This window comes from Cloeon dipterum, chromosome 1, assembly GCF_949628265.1.
Source record: "Cloeon dipterum chromosome 1, ieCloDipt1.1, whole genome shotgun sequence".
NCBI classification, from domain to species: Eukaryota; Metazoa; Arthropoda; class Insecta; order Ephemeroptera; family Baetidae; genus Cloeon; species Cloeon dipterum.
In genome coordinates this window covers 21,199,978-21,221,505 of record NC_088786.1, presented here as the reverse complement: position 1 = coordinate 21,221,505, position 21,528 = coordinate 21,199,978, and the positions used below count along the sequence as shown (strand labels likewise).

The following is a 21,528-nucleotide window of genomic DNA, read 5'->3' as shown; positions in this document are numbered from 1 at the left end:
GAGTTACAATCCGCCTTTCAAATTTGTAACTCATGTTCCGGGGAAATTGTATTGTTTTGGAATGGATGGTCAAAGATTTGTAAAATTATTTAATTGTACTTAAATTGTTGTATGAATATCATCCAATAAAAGTGCTGCCCATCTAGCTGCCCACTGAAGGTAACCGCAGGCGGGCACCAAATGATTACCTTTTGGCTACCTTTTACCTCGGGCTGTCATTTTGCGCTATACTGAAATTTATCTTTTTAATGGACAGAGTCAATTGACCTGCCACCTGACAGCCCTAGATAAAAGGTAGCCAAAAGGTAACCATTGGCTGCCCACTGGTGGTAACCTCAGCCGGGCACCCGATGGTTAGCTTTTGGTCAACGAATTTTATCGGCCTCTCATTTATTACGCTCCCTGAACTCAGGTATACCTGTAATGTACATAAAAGGAGATTCTATGAAAGGTCATTTAATGGGTGCCCATTTGGTGCCCGAATTCTGGGCATGACCACTCGCGGGTGCCCGAAGGGTTGGACATGCGGTATAACCAATGGGTGCCCATCTGGGTACCCACGGGGGGTAGCCGGGTGACCGAACGCGGGCACCCAATGGGCACCTTTTGGTTGACTTTTTTCTCGGTGGGAAATTGATGAAATTCTAGTTCGTTTTTAATAAAGATAATTCTGTGAGTTTACTTTGCCATTTACTACCTTTGTTCTCATTAGTTGTTTGTGCCGCGACTAATTATTTCCCCCAAGCAATTGAGACCCCCCTAGACGACCGATATTCCCGTAGACCCCCAAGTGCCCTTCTGGTACACTGTTATAGAATGAGTGAGTGTATAATTGCTTTAAATAAGGATATTGACGATGCTAAACTATAGAATTTGCCTCAATTACAATCTTTGCTTATGGTTCACGCAGAGCTAATGAGATTATAGGAAATTGTGCTATGAACGCAAAAGGAATTATTTTATTACAATTGAAAAAAATATTTTGAGAGAGGCGGAAAATAATGATAAATGTTATATTATGTTAAAATTGTCAAATCAGTTCCAAAGTAATAACAATATTCAAATCGATCAGTGCGAATCTGCGTATGACCAAATTTTTCATACGAAAAATTTAATCAGGGAGACTCATTACATTTAGAAGCATTATTGGAAAATTATCGCGGGTCTTTAGCCCTAGTAACCATCAAGGCTGATCAAGCATCGTAAGATTTAACTTTGACGTCAACCATAGCAAGAACAACAGATAATTGAATAAAATGTATTTGGAATATGAAGACCTTACATTTGGTTGCCCATTCTGACCATTATTTATTTTTAAAGTCGCGTGGAGTGCCCATATTAGCTTCCTTGATAATACCTTGACGCATCAAGCATGTTCAGTTTTACTGATTTTTCTGCGGAAGTGTTATTAATTTAATTGCCTCTCTTATCTATTTTCATGTCATTTTTGTGCAGGTCATGTTCCCATTAAATCAGTTTTTGCCTTTTTTTCAAATCAAACCTACATCAAGCCAGATCAAGATTGTATCAAGCACGTCGGAATTTTACGGTTTATATAGTTTTCCGTTTTTTTCCACGATATTGGCCACCCGCCAATTGAGGTGAATCGAATTCCACCGATCACCTATGGTCGGAACAATCGTTTATTCGCTTGAGTTCGGGTTTCGTTAAAAGTGTATTTATAAATAATTTGGTAAATTTAATTATTATTTAATGTTATAGAGACTGTCATGTCACCTAGTGATCATTGATGGTACAACTAGTTAAAATAAAGATGGAGTTAGATATCACACAACGGCTGTGTATCTCCACAAGAAAATCCTTCTAATCCTAGTAACTACAAAGACATCCGTAATCACCGGACGTCCCAATATACCCTTCGGACAGGCGACAGGCGCCAATCCGTAAGAGTACACGGAGGTTGCGCGTTATTTCATATAATTAATTCGTTTGCGCACTTACGTGCTCATGCAGCATGGTCACGCGTTTTCTATGTTACACTCGCTGGCCGCGCCGTGGCGCGCGCGTCGCGCCACTTAGCCAGCTCGCCAGCTGCCGCTGCCAGCGAGGCTGGCTGTATTTTCAAACAAACACCCAACCCAAACATGACGGTTGTGACGCCGAAAGAATGGACCATCGGCCGTGTTTTCGGTGTTTGGCGATTGATTGAGTTCTCCAACGGATCTTTTAACAGTTGATGGATGCTGTACAAGGCAAGAACATTTTATTATCTTGGATTTAAGCGCGGAAAATTCGCATAGCTCGGCTTTAGGCTGAAGGGGCCTGTGTTGGTTTTGTGCCAACGAACACAAACCGTAAAATATTGATAAATGAAAATTGAGAACTCACAATATAATTTACGACCAATTAACACTTCTTGGTAGGGTAACAGAGCATTAAACATTAGCTCTCCCCATCAAACCGAGATGTGTAACGATAGCGAAAATCGCGACTCTTCCATAACTTTAAATATCTATACAGTTTGTTCAAAATATTGGTAGAAGTGTCGAAGTAGACTCGCGTTTCCGCTCACTTTACCCTACTCAATCATATGGGAAAAATCACTGTTATTGCACTATGTGTATTTGTATCCTACCCAAAGTTGAAATATTACGTTTGATGTTGGTCGGAAAAGTATTTTTCCCAAATTATTTCCTGTTTGTATCAACATTTAAACAATGAATGGCTGATGCAATTTGCCAATATCATCCGTTTTTGTTGTTGCATCGCCTCTCAAAAATTACTTTGAAACCCAAGCTCGAGAGTTAATATAAGTCTAATAAAATGTTATGTTGGCACGCCACTAGTTGGCAGCCCTGCCGTAAATAAAAGTTAGTTAACAATGATGCTGAGAAAAGGGTGAACACTCTTTTAATTGTTCCTCCCTAATTCAAGCCTTAAATTATAGCGAGAAATAGTCTGGACCTCCGACGAAGGAATCCAGACAACAGTTTATAAACTCTCGATTAAGATGTGCAGCCGCTGTATCAAACTCCATGTTATGTTTTACTCTCATTTTTATCGGTTGTTCGATTTTGCAATGGATTTTTAAATTGTATACGCGTGCATGGTACCTACGTTGTTATTGTTTACCCGTTTCAGGGGTGCCGGAAAAGGTGTCATTTTTCTACGTGCGGCCAGAGCAGAGTTTCGTTGTCATTGACCTGATCAAGGGCTGCTTCAAATACTTCCACATAAACTGTTTCGCAATGCAATTTTAAAAAAGGACTCTTGATTTAATATATTTATTTCATTATTTTTTAAATAAAAATCAAATTCGAAAAGTTATAGCTTCCGAAGTTTTAAAAATAAAATATGAACATTTTTGTGAGTGCTCTGGTTGATCTGAAGATAATAAAGCTCTTTCCATTACGATGGCTGTAAATATATCTGGATTCATGTGACTAATTGTTATAGAATAGAATATTTATTCAACGTCAACGGCGTACGACTATTTCCAGCATTTATATGAGGCAGCTTTGGTTAAAGTCAAAGGTTTCAGAGGACAGTCAAGAATATGGTACATACCATACAGATCAGCATTGCAATAACTACATTTACATTTGTCGGTAACATCCAGGTGAAAACAAGAATTTGTGCAAATAAGAAAATGATATCCACGAAAAGAATATCTGGTTAGCATGGAACGATCCTTACAATTCGTTTTCTTCCAATCAGTATTTAACATTGCAGGAGTATAATAGAATTTTGGATCAATATTTTGCTTTTTGATATTCATATTACTTACAAACTTGACAAAAGCTTCGGAACAAGTGAGAGAGAATTTTGATTTTAGCTCATTTACAAATAGGTCGGTCTGTACAAGTTCATAAACCAATCTAGAACGCATTCGTTTATCAACTCCTAACGCCTTTCTAAAAAATCTAGATTTAGCACTTTCTAATTTATTGAAATCATTTAAATTTAAATGTGACCAAATAGCTTCAATACCGTAGGATGCAACAGGCGAGATTGCTAAATTAAATAACTTTGTAGCCGTATCAATAGAGGACTTACACAGATTTTTTATTTTAAATGTTGCGAAAATAGAGGCCTTAACCCTTCGATCAATATGTTGACTGAAACAAGTGCCAGATGCTTGAAAAGTTACGTCTAGATAGTTGACTGAAGGGGAAAATTTTAAGTTATTTTCAGATTCCCATGCTTTTTCAATTTTACTATATCTACCAAGACCTTTATTTCTAAATTTTATAATTCGACATTTATCCCAATTTAAATATAGAGACATTTTGCCTAAATAGGTTTTAATATCGCTAATGAGATCTTGGAAAACGAGCAAATTTTCACTATACAAAACAATATCGTCTGCGTACATTATTGCCTTAACATCAGGATAGTCTACTAGCAGATCGTTAAAGTCGCTGATGGCAAAAATGAACAAAAAAGGGGATAGACTGCCTCCTTGTTTAACACCGTTACTCTGAGTAATTTTCTTAGAAGTTCTGATCCCGTCATTGATTTGTAAAAAATTTATATCTAAAATAACAGCCATTAAATTTAATTCATGAATTGTTAACTTCTTACTATCGATAATTTTGCGGTAAATGAATTTACGATCAATAGAATCAAAAGCTTTTTTCATATCAAGAAATAGACCATAAAGGGGCTTTCTGTTTGTATACACTGTTAATTCAATAGCTTTGATTAAAGTATTAACTGCTTGAATAGTCGATTTTCCTTTTAAGAAGCCAAATTGACTAATTGTTATTGTTTTTATTTTAAGTGAATTGACCAGTTGCATCTAGTGCGTTCTTCGGGAGCAAATTTTTCTCCCTGGGAGTCCCGGTCCCGAAAAAATGTTTCCTGTTACCGGAATTTCCTGGTGCCCTTACCAAATATTTTTCCCGGGAATTCCCGCTCCCGACTCTTATTTCCCGATCCTTCCCGCTCCCGATTTCCCGCCAAAAAATTTAAAATGGAAAGTAGACACCAGCAATGTGCGTTGAAAATTTTTAATTCTTAGCTCTCATATTTACAAATACAAACTTACTATGATCTTTTATTTTTCGTGTTGAAGTTATAAATTATACTTTTCTTTGATAAAAAATCCACGGAGGAAATTTTTACTGGTCAACGTTAAATACCAAGTTTTAAATAAAATTCAATTTTCTGTAGATGCAAAACCTAAAAAACTGCATTTGATTTAGATCAAGAACTTTTCTCCCGATTATTTTAAAGGCCCACTTTGACGAAAATTTTGAGCACACGAACCGATTCCTGAGGGTCGAATTAGGTAAATTTGATATTTTTACCGACCAAAAAGTTCAGCGTGACGTGCGTAGCACTCGCGGAACCTTTTTTGCCGCCAAATAATATGAACCTATTTTGCGCGAACTACGCATGCGTCAGATCTGGTGGGGCGGCCGGCCGGCAGACGCACATTATTTTCTCTCGCCGCTCGCCTGCTGACAAGATGGAAAGCACATTTATTTCCCCCTCTCCATTTGCGTCGGCTGGCCGGCCGCCCCACCAGGTCTGACGCATGCGTAGTTCGCGCAAAAAAGGTTCATATTATTTGGCGGCAAAAAAGGTTCCGCGAGTGCTACGCACGTCACGCTGAACTTTTTAATCGGTAAAAATATCAAAGTTACCTAATTCGACCCTCAGGAATCGATTCGTGTGCTCAAAATTTTCGTCAAAGTGGGCCTTTAAGTGGCGTGAATCATCAATGAAAGAAAATTCTGTATTCTGTAACATTTTTAGTTGAAGTGAATGACAAAAAAGAAATATTACAGCTTGAACTCCGCAAATTGAAATTAGGACAGTTCATTAAGTTATCAAACCGTGCAAAATATCTAATATACAAAACATTCCTAACAATTTTTTTAATCATTCTAGGAAAATTAAAAGCGAGTTGTGAATATGAATTTTGACTAGGTTACCGGGAATTCCCGCTCCCGGCAAAACTTTCCCGCCTGTCCCGACCGTGGCTCCCGCCTAAAAATTTGGGTCCTGGCGCCGGGAATTCCCGGGAGATTCCGGGAGTCCTGAGACATTCCCGTTCCGGCGAACGCACTACATAAACCCTTAGTTATTGAAGCCGCCAACAGATGGCGCAACCACTTTTTTAAAATTTTGTTTTTAGCGGTTTTAAGGCATTTCCGCTGCGATTTCAGACTCAATCTAGCTATTTTGCTTTTTTCAATTAATTTGCTTAATTTTGACGTGCTGAAAACCAAAATCGGTTCAGCCATTCGCCGTAGAAATGTCGATAAATATTTAATTTCAAAAAATAGTTTTTCACGATTCTACGGCGATTGGCTGAACCGATTTTGGTTTTCAGCACGTCAAAAAAAAGCAAATTAATTGAAGAATGCACGGTAGCTAGAATGAGTCTGAAATCGCAGCGGAAGTACATTCAAATCGAAAGTCTACGCTGGCGCCATCTGTTGGCGGCTTCGAACACTTAGGGTTTATGCAACTGGTGAATTGACACAAAATGGCAAGTGGCTACCAAATAAAACAAACCTTGTGTAGATGAAAAATATGTCAAATTTTTATTATTTCTTTACGAAAACAAGTACTTCAATACAAAAACACGTTGGTTATAAGATGCAAACTGGGGTCCCTCTGCATTTCGGCGCAAGCCCATCGATCACGGTATAGCTCTGCAGCCAAGAATCTGTATGGCGGCGCTTGCCCACCCGGCTCGGCGTCACTCCGCTCCAAAGAATATTCATGACGGCGCCTGCCCATCAGCCGCAGCGGCGCCTGACCATCCAGCTCGGCGTCACTCTGCTCCAGAGAATATTCATAGCGGCGCCTGCCTATCAAGAACGGCGTCGCTCTGCAGCCAGGAATCTGTATGGCGGTGCCTGTCCATCAGCAGCGCCGTCGCGCTGCTCCGGAGAATATTCATGGCGGCGCCGGCCCATCAGCCACAGCGGCGCCTGACCATCCAGCTCGGCGTCCAAAGAATCTTTATGGCGGCGCCTGCCCATCCCGCTCAACATCACTCTACTACAAAGAATCTTTGAGGCGGCGCCTGCCCATCAGCTACGCCGTCGCGCTGCTCCGGAGAATATTCATGGCGGCGCCGGCCCATCAGCCACAGCGGCGCCTGACCATCCAGCTCGGCGTCACTCTACTACAAAGAATCTTTATTGCGACGCCTGCCTATCAAGAACGGCGTCGCTCTGCAGCCAGGAATCTGTATGGCGGTGCCTGTCCATCAGCTACGCCGTCGCGCTGCTCCGGAGAATATTCATGGCGGCGCCGGCTCATCAGCCACAGCGGCGCATGGCCATGGAGCTCGGCGTCACTCCACTCCTAAGAATCTTTTTAGCAGCGCCTGCCCATCCAGCTCGGCGTCACTCTGCTCCAGAGAATATTCATAGCGGCGCCTGCCTATCGAGAACGGCGTCGCTCTGCAGCCAGGAATCTGTATGGCGGTGCCTGCCCATCAGCAGCGCCGTCGCGCTGTTCCGGAGAATATTCATGGCGGCGCGGGCCCATCGGCCACAGCGGCGCATGGCCATCCAGCTCGGCGTCACTCCACTCCTAAGAATCTTTTTAGCAGCGCCTGCCCATCCAGCTCGGCGTCACTCTGCTCCAGAGAATATTCATAGCGGCGCCTGCCTATCGAGAACGGCGTCGCTCTGCAGTCAGGAATCTGTATGGCGGTGCCTGCCCATCAGCTACGCCGTCGCGCTGCTTCGGAGAATATTCATGGCGGCGCCGGCCCATCAGCCACAGCGGCGCATGGCCATCGATCTCGGCGTCACTCCACTCCTAAGAATCTTTTTGGCGGCGCCTGCCCATCCAGCTCAGAGTCACTCTGCTCCTGAGAATATTCATAGCGGCGCCTGCCTATCAAGAACGGCGTCGCTCTGCAGTTAGGAATCTGTATGGCGGCGCCTGCCCATCAGCTACGCCGTCGCGCTGCTCCGGAGAATATTCATGGCGGCGCCGGCCCATCAGCCACAGCGGCCATCGAGCTTGGCGTCGCTCAGCTCTCAGCTCTGAAGAATCTCTAAGGCGGCGACTGCCCATCCAGCTCGGCGTCACTCAGCTCCGGAGGAATCTGCGAAGTGGCGCCTGCCCGTGCTCATCACGCATATTATTGCAGCGAATTATTATAATATTTGGGATCTGCGAATGACATGGTTAAATATTAGCAACAATTTTCGTCATTATTCAAATAAAGAAAAAAGTTTCGTACCTATCTTGTGTCCATCCTACCCGACGCTCATGACGACTTATTTAGGTCGCTTTAGGCGCGATTGCCACCCTTCAAAGGCTGATTATGACCTGGAAAAGCGACAAGCGTCACTGCGCCGTTTCCGTTCGTCCGCCATTTTGTAAAAATTCACCGCCGAAAGGAAGCTGAACGCTCCTCGTTTCATGGATAATGTTATGACGTCACCGTATCAAATCCCTTAAGCGTCTCTGCGGTCTGTGCAAATACCAAATACACGCAGTCACGCAATTCAAGTACACAGATCGTCTGTGCAACTAACAAATACACGCATTCCTGTTACACAGATCGTCTGTGCAAATAACAAAGATGCACAAAATTTTGATAAATACACGGATCGTCTGTGTATTTGAAATTTCCCTTCCCGAAGTCATCTCACTATTGAAATTATTATTTTGCCATCAGTCAAGGAATGTGTGGAATGAGGCAAATAAAAAGATAATAATCTTAAGGCAAACCATGCAATAGTTAGTTGTCAAACGAAACATTTTCAGTAGATGCATGATGACTAAACTTACGTCCATTACATAAATTCAGAGGGAAGCCATGTTCAATTCCATTAATATAAATACAGACCCGATTACTAGGTTACGCACATACAAGTAACAAATATGTATGATATGGTTCTCGCCGAGTTACAGTTTTCGCCTTTCAATGTATAGGGACGATAGATTAGATGCGTGTAAACGGCAAAGTCGGCGAGAACTGTAGCTTTTCCATAGTATGATACAACACAATTCCCTAAACATGATACATAATATGGTATATCATCCATGCAAATTAATATGCATGTATAGATACTTACCGTAAAATTGAGGCTATTGTCATCATAAACACCAATCAATTCTTAATATATAGAAGGCGCTAGAAACGGGAACCGATTCTGATATTCTTCTCGACATCTTGTAGTGCGAAGAGCTGGTGGATGCAGCAAACTCGAGCAACTGAAAGGCCTGAAAGCGTTTGGAGTTGGCTTGCCCCACGTGTCTGGGTAACAACCAACTTAACGGCGAGTGGCGGGAAATATCAAATCCATCTAATCGGGCCTCGTGTCCAAGCAGCACGATTGATCATGAGTATGAAGTTAGCCGCACGAAGACAGCCGGTTTTTAAGCAATGCTGCCAACCTAAATTTTTTAACGAAGATCGGGGGTGGTTCGACTCATTTAAAGGGATAGGGGTTATTCAGTTAATGCCAAATAAATATAACATGCGTCACCAATTCAAGAAATTTATCTTCTCGCAGGTGGATAAAGCGAGCGTAAGGAGAGTATCAGTACAAATGTATATCATCTCTACTTTTCTTCAGTGTGTTGACACTCATGTCTCTCCACTGCCAGGAGCCAGGACTGCCAATATAAATGAATTTAATCCAAGGACCAAGGAGCTTTGCATTTGTGTGCTCTGGGTTGCTTTGGGTTCGGTCTGATTCTGATTTGTTTTTGGTCGTTGCTCGTTGCTTGTTGCTGTTACCGGCTAACAATAAGAGTATGTACTTCTGTGCAAGCACGCTAAAGAAATAGAAAATGTGCTAAACTTTCATTGTTTGTGATTATTTTCGCATATGTAATATTTCTCAAACTGTGACAGGCATCAATAAGGTATGGGGACTGCGAAAAGTTACTGCGTAGCGAAATTCCTATCAATATGTACATATATTTATTGTAGAACAAAACTTGTTACATATTATACAATATATTATATGTAGTGTTTATTTATGATATATTAGAGGAGAGTCGATACTTGAAACCATTGTAGAGAACATACCTTAATCCGTTATGATATATTATGTATTATGTAGTTGAACTTAAAATTTAATGCATGCATACATATGTACATGGCATTTTTTTTTCTTAATTATCCGTAATATATGTACACATACAATATTCACGCACTTCAACTTCTCAATGTCAAATACATAATATATGTACATATCATATCTATATGGTAAAGTTACAGTTTCTGCCGCGTTACACATCTCGCCAGTTCTTATGAGAATCCCATGTTAAAGTAGGGGTGGCAAAAACTGTAACTCGGCGGCGAAAACTGTGGCTTTTCCACATGAATTGAATCTCTCTAAATTTTCACATTTGCAGAGTGAAATGGAGTTAAACGATAGCAACTTGCAGACATTGTCTGGATACCTGATGCAAACACTGTCGCCTGATGCTGCAGTGAGGAGACCAGGTAAGAGGAGAAGAGGTTATTCCATAGATATGACTTAAAAATTAGCTTTTGGAACGGATTTCCTGATAAGATTCCAGGCGCAAGGGCATGGTGCTTAATATTATAATAATTATAATAAATAATTTTGAGTGCATTAGATTTGATCTCTTCATCAATAGCTGTCCAATTTACTTTATATAAATTGTGTGAATTTGATGTTACAGCTGAAAAGTTTTTGGAGTCGATAGAAGGAAATAAAAATTACCCCCTTCTCCTTCTTCACTTGGTCAACAAGCAGGACTTGGATTTAAGTATAAGAACATCCGGAGCAATTGTCTTCAAAAACTTCATAAAGCGCAATTGGGAGATCGTGAGTCGCGTTCAAAGTTGTGCATTCCTAATCATTATACACGTGATTTGTAAGGTTGATGACCAAAACAAGATTCACGAGGATGACCGCGCCAGCGTGAAGGCTTTCATTGTTGACTTGATGCTTGGATCTCCCCTCAACATACAAAAGCAGCTAAGCGACGCAATTTCCATCATTGGCAAATTTGATTTCCCCAATAAATGGACTGACCTCCTGAGCAAACTCACTACTAAGTGCGAGACTGGTAAGCATGACTCTTGAAGAAGGTTCTTATTCAATAAATCGAAATCTGAATTTCAGGCGACTTCAATATTATAAATGGAGTCATGCACACTGCCCATTCACTTTTCAAACGATACAGATACGAGTTTAAATCACAAGAACTCTGGATGGAAATCAAGATGGTGCTGGATGGATTTGCGCCAACACTGACAGACTTGTTCAATGTACAATTTCATGAGATGCGATGTTTGCTTTTCTTATATTAAAGAATTTTTGCAGAAAACTGTTGGACTAACTGCTGCGCACAAAGACAATCTCGTTGCAATGAGAACACTCTACAGCTCTTTGACCATAATGTGCAAAGTTTTCTGCTCTCTTAACTCTCAGGTAGGATATTAACTGGTTAAATTATAATTAATATAAGATTAACTATTTTACTCTAATTTTAAGCGCCTTAATTATAACAGGTAATATCATGGAGTCTGACCTAATATTGGATCTTAATCTCTACTATTGCTGTGAATTTTCTTTTTTGAAGACCTTTTTTGACGTTGCTATTTTCCCTATTTATATGGAGTTGCAATTCGTGTTTCAGGACTTACCTGAGTACTTTGAAGACAACATTGCTCTGTGGATGGGTCATTTTCATACTTTGCTGGTTGTGCAGGAGCCAAGCCTTGAAACTGATGTATGATTGATTTAAATATCATCCGTCCTGAATATTATTCTGATCCTTTTGTAGGGCGATGAAGAGGTTGGGATCATGCAGGAATTGAAATCTCAAATATGCGATAATATTGCCATGTATGCTCGAAAATATGATGAAGAGTTTGGCGCCTACCTACCTGGATTTGTCACAGATATTTGGGGGTTGCTCATATCCTTAGGCCCTCAACCAAAATATGATTTGGTAAGCGTTAAAGCTTATACAAAACCAGTTCTCAGAACTGATGTGTTGTAGCTCGTGAGCAACGCCCTGCAATTCCTCGCATCGGTGGCTGATCGTCCCACTTACAGCAAACTCTTTGAAGACACAAATGCTCTCACCAGCATTTGCGAGAAAGTCGTCATTCCAAACATGGAATTTAGAACATCAGACGAGGAACTGTTTGAGGACAACCCCGAAGAGTACATCAGGAGGGATATTGAAGGCTCTGACGTGGACACCAGGAGAAGAGCTGCTTGTGACTTGGTGCGAGCGCTCTCTCATCACTTTGAAGCCAAAATGACGGAAATTTTCTCTGCCTACGTCATGGCCATGCTGGCCAAGTATGAGCAGAACCCTGCCACCAACTGGAAGTGCAAGGACTCTGCCATTTACATGGTCACATCTCTCGCTGCCAAGGGCCAGACGCAGAGGTCAGGGATCACGCAAATCAACGAGCTGGTCAACCTGACTGATTTTGCATCAAAGTATATAATACCTGAGATTGACAATGCTGACGGTAAAAAATTGTTGGAACCTTAGATCTTTTTCTCATTATCCTCAATACAGTGAACAAGATACCAGTCATCAAAGCAGACTGCGTCAAGTACCTCATGGTCTTCAGGTCTCAGCTGCCAGGGCAGATCATGCTGGGAGTAGTTCCGAGGCTGATCAATTTGCTTGGATCTTCTTCTCCTGTTGTGCACAACTATGCTGCGATCACAACTGAGAAAATCCTTCTCCTCCGTGGACAGAATAACGGACCTCTGTAAATTATTTATTTAAATGGCAGTTTTGTGGACATTTATGATTTTCTCTGCAGGGTCACCTCTGATATGCTTGCACCTGTTGCTGGGCAACTGTTCAAAAACCTCTTTGCTTTGACCAGCATCGCTGGTGCTGAAGAGAATGAGTACGCTATGAAAGGTGAGAAATTAAATTTCCCAATCGAAATTAAATTTTTAAAAGGAAAAACTTTACTTTCAAATCTCAAATATCAATTTTTTTACCAATCGTTTTCCCTTTTGTGATGTTAACATGAAACACCAATCTTGATTTGCTATATTAGCTCATGCCGCGGAAAATGACCGCCGCACACTTTTTAAACCAGGTTTTAAGCGCGGTGTTTTACTGGTGTTTTTATCTGATCGGTTTGAAGTTAGCTATTAGGGATGTGCCCTGCTGCATATTATAGGGATACAGTGACGTCACTGCGGTCACGTGACTCTGCTGGGCAATGTGGAGGGATTTAGAAGTGTCGACGGACTTTTGTCCGCGGCACCAACAAAGATAGACTGGACATATTAAAAAAAAATCAATTTTTGCTATTTCCTATGATGAGACAAATAATTTGCTGAGTCCCTTTTGGCATTCCAAACAGCCCATTGATGATTTCATGAAGTGGGGCAAATTTTTTAAAATAACCGCAAGAAGAGTTTGCATGCCAAATTTCCCCACAATTGGTAACATATTACCAATTGTATTAAAAAATTAATACTACTGTAAATTTTGGGAAGCATGCGGGGTTGCCTTGTACACTGAAATTTTTGCAGCTGTGTGGATGTGGACTCATTATTTCTAAATTTCCAGCTTTGATGAGAAGCATTTCAACACTTCAGGGAAATGTCATGCCTTTCTTACCTGAAATCTTGACAAAATTGACTGAAAGGCTGAGAATTACAGCGCGCAATCCAAGCAAACCCCACTTTAACCACTATCTCTTTGAAACTCTAAGCCTGGCAATCAGGATTGTCTGCAAATCCAATCCAGGGGCCGTTCCGAGTTTTGAGGACGTTCTGTTCCCTATCTTCCAAGAAATCTTACAAGCAGATGTTCAAGGTAAAGTATTTCTTGCTGACAAATTTAATAGAATCATAATCATTCACTCCCCTTTTGCAGAATTTGTCCCGTACGTGTTCCAGCTGCTTTCCCTTCTGCTGGAATTGCGCCCATCTGGCACTATTCCTGACTCATACATGGCACTCTTCCCCTGTCTGATGATGCCAGTGTTGTATGAGCGTCCTGGAAATATTGGACCTCTGATTCGGCTTCTCCAAGCGTTCGTTAGCAGGGGAGCAGCTCAAATTTCCTTAGATCAATTGGTAATGACAGATGTTCACGTTGAATTCACATATTAACTCCTGTATGCTTCACAGCCCCCACTTCTAGGAATTTTCCAGAAGTTGATTGCGTCCAAAGCAAATGACCACGAAGGTTTTTACCTGGTGCAAACCATTTTTGAGCATTTCCCTCAGTATGTTGACTGGCTAATTTTTTATTATAGCTAAAAATTCCATTCTAATTTTTAGATCTGCGCTGGAGAAGTACATCAAGCAGATATTCATAATTCTTTTCCAACGCTTGTCCTCGTCAAAGACTACAAAGTTCATCAAAAACCTGATTGTATTTTTGTGCCTCTTCTCCATCAAATATGGTACTGCTAAGACGGTGGAACTCGTCGATAGTCTGCAGCACCAGATGTTTGGCATGGTGTTGGAAAGGATCATCATCCCAGACTTGCAGAAGGTTTCGGGAACGATGGAGAGGAAAATTGCTGCAAGTGGCGTTATTGCCCTCTTGTGCAACTGTCCACCACTCATTGAGGGATCTTATTCTCAATTCTGGTGAGTAGGGAAGAAATAATTGACAGAGCTGTTCTTTTTTTAATTAATTAGCGTTGAAAATTTTAGACATTAATATTTTTTGAGGGACTTATCTTATAATCTTAAATTCAGAATTAAATCAATTTTGTTTTAATTTTTTTTAACTTGAATGAAGAGTAATTGTACAGTCTGAAATCTGGTTTAATTTTCTCTTTCTAATTATGAAATTTGTCTTGCTATTTTATACACTTCACAGAACATAAAACCAATATGAAGCTACATATTCACGATCATTGGCGCTGAAGAAGCATTTTTATAGTGATTTCAGCGCCAAAATACTTAAATTCAAGAGACTTTTCTGGAAATTGCTTAGTAAAAATTTGATTGATTTGCCTTATGTTATGATGATCAGACTGACTTTGATTTATTTAAGAATGGCTGATGCTGATAGTATTCTATTAAGTGCTTAAATTCAATATTTTCACCTACAACTAATAAGTTTCCTTTCTAAAGGTTTCCTACCAAAGCAAAAAGCCACTCCTTCTCTTCCAGCAATGTAGATTCTCATTTGCTTCACAGGGCTCCTACCCTAGAGGCATTGCTGAAATTATTTGAACTACCTGAAGATGAAAGTCTGCTCCCTGATGACCACTATATTGACGTTGAGGACACTCCGGGATACCAGGCAGCCTATTCCAGACTCGCTTTCGCTGGTGACCGGGTCCAATCAAATATTGCAGGTTAGCGTTGACCACCTGATAATATGAACAGCACACCACGCTGAGTGCCTCATTTTATTTCAGACATTGACAACCCCCAGTTGCATTTGGCCACTTGTCTCTACAAGCTGACAGCAGCCCACCCTGGCAGGTTTGGCCCAATCATCTCTCAGGGATTGCAGGCTGATGCCCAAATGGTTCTTAACCGCTATCTTCAGTCAGCAAATTTATCCTTGTGTTGATGTGTCAAGGGACTGGAGACTTTTGTTATTAAATCATCCATTATAAGCTTACGTAATTCAGAATTTTATTACAAAATCATGCCTTATAAGTAGAGTAGCTAAAAGGACTAATTAAAAGAGGAACAGTGTACTTCTGATTTGGATCCGCCAAATCGATGGTCAGCTGTAACATTATGAGAAAAATCTCAAACGCTATTTTATAAAGTATGAATGGAAATTTCACCTCAACCACAGGATAAAAGCAATCTTGGTTTCGAATGGTGTAGTACTGGCTGAGCGCATATTGAAGTTTATAACGCCCTGCTGTCACTGTTTCTATGGTCAAGAGATCATTGCAGCGCCCATCAGCATCGGTGACACTATTTTATTCAAAATATATACTTGAGTACTAGCTTCAGATTTCCAATCACAGATACAACCTCTCACTGATTAATGTCCATCGACTGTCCTTGAGTCTGTAAAGAGTGACAACCAGGCCAATGGCAGGGCTTCCTCGGATTGTGTCCAGGACATGTGTTGACAAAGGACCGGGGTTGGTGACCACTTTGAGTTTTTTTGTATGAGAAATAGGGTCCATTATTACCTTTAAAAGAAAAGCTTGTTAAAATTAATTTTTTAACACTGAGCAAGTCATTTATACGGTGACTGTTTCCATGTCAGTTTCCATGTCGTCACCCAGATTTTCAACTAGCAGTTGATTAGGCTCCGCAGACTTTTCTGTCGTATCTTCTTGTGCCGTTGATCCATCCACGTTATCATTCGCCTCTACTTCTTTAGATTCCGGGGGTACAGTGAGAATCTCTCCCATAGTAGAATCTTCTGTTTGAGAAGGTTCATTTTGAACTTCTGTCGTCTTGCCATCTTCATTGTTTGTCACGGACACTGAAGTGCTAAGAGCCTGCAATTAAACTAAACTGTCACACTTTGTCACTATATTTTTTTTAATTTGTAAATAATAGGCTAAAAGTAATTTGATACAAAACTTTAAGATAGAAAAATTTAAATTTTACGAATTTTACTTTTTCCTGCGCTCTTCTAACTGCTGCATTTATCTTATCCACGTAATCTTTGGCAGCTTTCAAGTGATTCCTGCAGGACGCATGTTTCAGGAGACCTGTCACATGCGGAACAAGTTTCTTTTGACAGTACTTGCAAAACGCCTTTGCGTGTTCTGGATTTGTGGACGGCGCCTCACTCAGCCAACCTGCAAAAAAACGCAGTGAAGTTCACGATTTCCCATAATTTAAATTGGAGTGGAATAGAGACTTGACTAACATACCCCTGAGCTGGGGAATTTTTTCCCATTTCTTGCGATAGTGCTGGAAGTAGTTTTTCTCTCTTTTACCTTCACTCATTGTCACAAAAATGCTTTATGTTTTAAATAAATTCGGGTGAAGTCTTAGTGTTTTGGAAGGTTTGTTTTGGTTGCCCAAAAAGTTACCAACACACTAATACAAGCAGTAAAATCCATAAGAGGATGAAAGGGGAAAATGACGCTTGTGTTTTGACGCTGGCAAATAGCTAAATGGTTGGTTGCATTGCGTTGACTGCGTCTGGCTTTGAAACGTAAATACACTGTTGCCAACCAAACTGAAATGACGTTGATGCGTGTTTAGCGCAGCCTGGTGCAGACTACAGACTACTCTCCTTGCTTAGGTCAGATCAGTCAGATGATCCACTACAACCCAGCTGAGTAGACCTATAGTGTGTTGTTTTCAAAGTCAATTTGCTACATGGCTCATGTCATTTTGCTTCTTCAGACATTGACATACAATGGATTATGATACCATGAGCTTGTGGGCTTCATAACTTGCGGGGAAATATTGCTAAATTAGTTATTCATTCATATTAACAATTTATCGATTTGAGCAGCGCATTTTCAATGTAGTTTTTTCTTCATACAAGTCAACTATAAGAAAAAACCATGGAACCAAACACGGCAAGCATTTTGATGATGCGTGAAATGGTGGTTAGTAGATTAAAGTACAAGAAAGGTCTTATTTGAACAATTTTTGTGTGCTTAGGACGAAGGAAGGAACAGCGTCAGGCAAAAATTGCAAGTTACAAAAGCGATGATCGACCGCCTTGGCTTGGAGAAGGAGCTTCATGGACACACGGGTTGTGTCAACTGTCTGGAATGGAACACAAGGGGAGAGTAAGAATATTTTAGCAAGACTAGAAGTTAAAAGAAATTATCACTGATATTTGTCTAGCATTCTGGCATCTGCCTCGGACGATGTGCAGGTCATATTGTGGGATCCATTCAAACACAAGATATTAAAAACCATTAGGACGGGACACCAGGGAAATGTCTTCACTGTGAAAGTAAGCTGTTTGTCAGAAATTAAAGCCGCGTTGAAAACTCTTAAAATTCCAGTTCATGCCACACTCCGGGGACCAAACAATTCTGACAGGTGCTGCAGACTACAAGGTCAAAGTTCACGATCTGCTTTTGGATGAGCCCAAAATGGTTTGCTCATGCCATTGTGATAGAGTCAAAAGACTGGCCACCGCTCCCAACGATCCTTTTTTGTTTTGGAGTGCAGCAGAAGATGGGTGCATCATGTAGGTGTTTCAGAGCCACTTTGACAAAAATTACAAAAATAACTCGCAGGCATTACGACCTCCGAGTTCAGCACTATTGCAACAGTGGCAAAAGTGATTCCGTCCTAATCAACTTGAATAATCATATGGGCGCCGGAGCAGAGGCCAAATGTCTTGCAATCAACCCTACGAGACCTGAATTTTTAGCCGTTGGTGCGAACGACCCTTTTGTCAGACTCTACGACAGGAGAATGATCAAACGGACTGTTGTGCCTGTAAGGGTTTTAAAATATTGTGCGCAGTGCCATTTCAATCTTGGACAAATTTAGAACAGGTCAGATACAGGTGTGCTGGTGTACGGTTGGGAAAGAAGGACTCTATTTCACAAGAGAGCGGGATTAGGTGATGAAGATGAAAATATTCCCTGGCGCTCTGCTCAATACTTCGCTCCTGGTAATGGGAATATGATAAGGGTTTGTTCTACTCTGGCATGCATTTTTTTCTTCAAATTTGTTCACTTTTGTGTTGTTTACATGGACCACCTGCCCAAAGTTTTCATTCCAGCATTGTTTGAAAGTTACGTAATGGACCAGGTTTTTCAATCAATTTTAAAATGTTGTTCAATCATGATAATTTTTGGTTGTTTTATCGATTTATGGGCCATTTTTGGTTATCAAAGTTTTCAGAGATAATACCACAGAGGTGATAAACCTTTTTTTTAAATAAATGATCGACATCACCTATTTTTAACACTAATAAAATTGATATTTTTCATGACGCTAGATGAAAATTCTAATTTCATGTAAGTCTACAGGTACGAGGCAAAAAAATGCATGCTAGAGTGGAACGTACCCAGGTTACCCTGGTGAGTAGGCATTTTAACAATTATTACATTTTAGGACATTTGCCAAGTGTTGGGTCGAAGAATGGCAGAACTGGCAAAACGGTAATCACCTACTTGACCTTCAGTTCTGACGGAACTGAGCTGCTTGTAAATTTGGGCGGTGAACAAATTTATCTTTTTGACGTTCAAAACAATAGAAGGCCCTATACCTTCTATCTACCTCAGCAAGGTTTCTTACGCAACTTAAAATTGGAGCTTCAGATACTAAGACTTTAACAATGTTTTAGATAAATCAAAGCTCAGCGGAAAATGCCATCCTGTGCCTATGGCTGAGAGGGATTTGCAAGGAAAAGTATCAAGTCTAAAAGAAATGGTGATTTCCCTTTTAGCTAATCAGCAGCATAATTTTGTTTCTGGTGTTGCAATTCTAGGCAAATGGTCATTTCAAAAACAAGAGCTACTTTAAAGCAATCAACCTGTACAATGAAGCTATTGCTCTGAGCCCGAAAAACGCCACTCTTTACGCAAACAGGGCTGCAGCGCTCATGAAGCGAAAGTGGGATGGAGACGAATACGCTGCCTACAGGGACTGCGCCACAGCCCTTGCCATTGATCCATCCTACCTGAAAGCCCATTTCAGGTATTTTTCTCTGTTTTAAGCTTTAGTGAAATTTCCTTATCAAATTTGGGCTGTCCCGGAATTTTTTGGATCGCTCTGGTCAGGTTCTCTGGGATTGTTTCAGGTCTAACCTGGTATCTAGGGGAAATACTTTTAAAATACTTGAATTTTAGTTAGGTCTAATGCATTTTAAAATCAACCATCTCTCAAACGTTGGTTCAATTTGCAATTTTGCAATTGTGATGAGGGCCCGAACAAGATCAGTCGAACCAAGTTTTCTCGTAAACAATTGATAAGTCCCGGAGCAAATCTTAATTATTCTTCGTCTCGCGCCCGCTCGCGCGCTTGGACTAGAGATCACTCCTTGCGAAATTTCTTTTGGATGCACAAGCGGTTCTACAGTTAGAGTCTAGGGTCAAGCTGAATTTTCGTTCTCGATTTGAAACTGACTGGTCACAAGCAGGCGCGCATTGGGGCAGTTCAGGCCGAGTAGCGTCACGACAGTGAATTATTTTTTTAAAAAAAGACATCAGTCGTGGAATTAGAAAACATATATTTAGCGATATTTAGCACTCTTTAAGTGCCAACTTAATAAATTTCAACAATTTCCACTGACTTTGCGAGTGATTTTAGATTTATGATTGGTATGAAATATTTACAACCAAGTTAAAAGTTGCGTTTTCAAGTACAATGATTAAATTCAAGCGTTTAAAATTAAAATATCGATACAATGAGATATTGAGTTAATATTAGAAAAAAGTTGAAATATGTTCTTTCTGCCATTCGCTTGTGTTTATAATTATTTTTTGGAGGAAAAATATTTACGGTCAAGAATTTAGGAAATGTTTTGTCATTGTTCTTGTTAAAAAAATTGTTCTATGTAAAGACACTATTTTAAGCTAAGAACGCGTTAACTCACCCCTTTTTTAATTCCTCCAGGCTAATCGCTTGTCTAACCGCATTACACAAGTCAGACTTGGCAACAAAAAGCCTTGCGCAGTTTGCTGCCAAATTCCCAGATGAACTAGCCTCTCCAGAGTACAAGAAACTAGTCAAAGACATTGAAAAGGATGCCGCAATGCTTGAAAATCATGCGTCTGGTAAGCTTTCCCTGTCTCCTGATTGTCCAAAAGCGCAGGTTTTGATGGTTTTGGTACTCTCAGAGAATAAGTCAGAGCCTGAAGTGGAAGGGGCTAATCTCCACGTGACGAGAACAATGCAGTCAGAATTGGAGAAGATTTGGCGGTCTGATCCGTATGATTACAAAATGTTTTTCTGCGGACACTGCAACACCACCACAGACATCAAAGAAGCTAATTTCTTTGGAAGGTAGTCCCCAGCAAGTTGTGTTACTTTTAAAATATAAATAATCATTTCCTCGCAATCAGCAATGCTCAATTCATCATGGCTGGTTCGGACGATGGTTCATTTTTCATTTGGGACCGGAACTCCACAAATATCATCAAAGTCTTGAAAGGCGATGGTTCCATAGTCAACTGCCTGCAGCCCCATCCGTCAACTTGTCTGCTGGCGACCAGCGGAATTGACGAATCAGTCAAACTTTGGAGCCCCAGGCCAGAGGTAATTTCCAAGAGAAACCTTGAGAAATTAATTTACACAATCTTGTGCTTTTCAGAATTTAGAGGAAGAAAGAGAGGTGAAAGAAATGGAGGTAGCTGCTGCCCTGAATCAGAAGAGAATGAGGACTGATCCATTTGAAACAATGTTCTCTAACATGACAGCTCGCGCCCGTGGAGAAGGTGATGAAGGAATGCAGGGAGTTACTTGTAGACCTAGCTGAAGCATTGTGTAAATATTATTATACAAGGTTCATGGATTCCAACTTCCGACCCAATACCTTACTCAGTCCTACTAAGTTTATGTTAGGCGCGTGCATGAGTTTTGAGCGAAAAACTGTGGAAATTTGAACATGACTGGCTGTATGAAATATATAATTTTTGCAAATTTCCTAGTGGTGTCATTATTCTCTTGAGCAACCATAGAGATAGCTTATTCAAAATTTTGAATATATCTTTTTTTTGTGGAAGGCGCAAGG

General features: G+C 40.6%; 3 protein-coding genes and 1 long non-coding RNA gene across 14 annotated transcripts in view; 2 read left to right on the top strand and 2 right to left on the bottom strand.

Moving 5' to 3' along the window:
* Nucleotides 1-9,180, bottom strand: part of LOC135948149 (uncharacterized) — a 33,887-nt gene extending 24,707 nt beyond the window's left edge. For 9 of the 10 annotated variants that reach the window (XR_010575775.1, XR_010575770.1, XR_010575769.1 and 6 more), the window contains exon 1: nucleotides 9,024-9,179. This is a non-coding gene — a long non-coding RNA (uncharacterized LOC135948149). Of the gene's footprint in view, nucleotides 1-9,023 lie in introns of all 10 variants that reach the window. The other variant, XR_010575774.1, reaches the window with a different exon arrangement.
* A 546-nt stretch (nucleotides 9,181-9,726) lies between these two features.
* On the top strand, nucleotides 9,727-15,516 carry Cse1 (chromosome segregation 1). Its single transcript, XM_065497257.1, has 17 exons — nucleotides 9,727-9,819; nucleotides 10,315-10,405; nucleotides 10,609-10,754; nucleotides 10,809-10,998; nucleotides 11,055-11,200; nucleotides 11,256-11,363; nucleotides 11,572-11,664; nucleotides 11,719-11,886; nucleotides 11,938-12,421; nucleotides 12,472-12,670; nucleotides 12,725-12,828; nucleotides 13,492-13,740; nucleotides 13,801-14,003; nucleotides 14,058-14,155; nucleotides 14,211-14,525; nucleotides 15,084-15,244; nucleotides 15,308-15,516. Exons 2-17 carry the CDS (start codon nucleotides 10,321-10,323, stop codon nucleotides 15,463-15,465), a joined length of 2,907 nt encoding a protein of 968 aa, XP_065353329.1. The 5' UTR covers nucleotides 9,727-9,819; nucleotides 10,315-10,320; the 3' UTR covers nucleotides 15,466-15,516.
* On the bottom strand, nucleotides 15,506-17,008 carry LOC135948148 (uncharacterized). Its single transcript, XM_065497260.1, has 6 exons — nucleotides 16,745-17,008; nucleotides 16,485-16,669; nucleotides 16,106-16,363; nucleotides 15,885-16,048; nucleotides 15,689-15,824; nucleotides 15,506-15,628 (listed from the first exon to the last, which is right to left on the bottom strand). The coding sequence occupies exons 1-6, from the start codon at nucleotides 16,818-16,820 to the stop codon at nucleotides 15,542-15,544; spliced, it is 906 nt and encodes a 301-aa protein (XP_065353332.1). The 5' UTR covers nucleotides 16,821-17,008; the 3' UTR covers nucleotides 15,506-15,541.
* A 124-nt stretch (nucleotides 17,009-17,132) lies between these two features.
* On the top strand, nucleotides 17,133-21,438 carry adp (adipose). 2 transcript variants are annotated; one of them, XM_065497259.1, is made up of 13 exons: nucleotides 17,133-17,431; nucleotides 17,490-17,620; nucleotides 17,679-17,790; nucleotides 17,843-18,030; nucleotides 18,080-18,284; nucleotides 18,339-18,462; nucleotides 18,909-19,082; nucleotides 19,141-19,226; nucleotides 19,285-19,493; nucleotides 20,412-20,572; nucleotides 20,636-20,801; nucleotides 20,861-21,053; nucleotides 21,109-21,438. In XM_065497259.1, the coding sequence occupies exons 1-13, from the start codon at nucleotides 17,390-17,392 to the stop codon at nucleotides 21,271-21,273; spliced, it is 1,956 nt and encodes a 651-aa protein (XP_065353331.1). In that variant the 5' UTR covers nucleotides 17,133-17,389; the 3' UTR covers nucleotides 21,274-21,438. The 2 variants fall into 2 exon arrangements, with proteins under 2 accessions (XP_065353331.1, XP_065353330.1); XM_065497258.1 differs by having other exon boundaries at nucleotides 17,134-17,434.
* Nucleotides 21,439-21,528: the final 90 nt, after the last annotated feature.

Coding starts and splice junctions, on each gene's coding strand:
- LOC135948148 (XM_065497260.1), bottom strand. CDS start 16,820: ATGAGTGAAGGTAAAAGAGAGAAAAACTACTTCCAGCACTATCGCAAG. Junction 16,049..16,105: donor CTGACATGGAAACAGTCACC/GTATAAATGACT, acceptor TTTCTTTTAAAG/GTAATAATGGACCCTATTTC. Junction 15,825..15,884: donor TGGACATTAATCAGTGAGAG/GTTGTATCTGTG, acceptor TGAATAAAATAG/TGTCACCGATGCTGATGGGC.
- Cse1 (XM_065497257.1), top strand. CDS start 10,321: ATGGAGTTAAACGATAGCAACTTGCAGACATTGTCTGGATACCTGATG. Junction 11,201..11,255: donor CACTGACAGACTTGTTCAAT/GTACAATTTCAT, acceptor GAATTTTTGCAG/AAAACTGTTGGACTAACTGC. Junction 12,671..12,724: donor GGACAGAATAACGGACCTCT/GTAAATTATTTA, acceptor TTTTCTCTGCAG/GGTCACCTCTGATATGCTTG.
- adp (XM_065497258.1), top strand. CDS start 17,390: ATGGAACCAAACACGGCAAGCATTTTGATGATGCGTGAAATGGTG. Junction 20,802..20,860: donor GAAGCTAATTTCTTTGGAAG/GTAGTCCCCAGC, acceptor CCTCGCAATCAG/CAATGCTCAATTCATCATGG. Junction 21,054..21,108: donor TTTGGAGCCCCAGGCCAGAG/GTAATTTCCAAG, acceptor TGTGCTTTTCAG/AATTTAGAGGAAGAAAGAGA.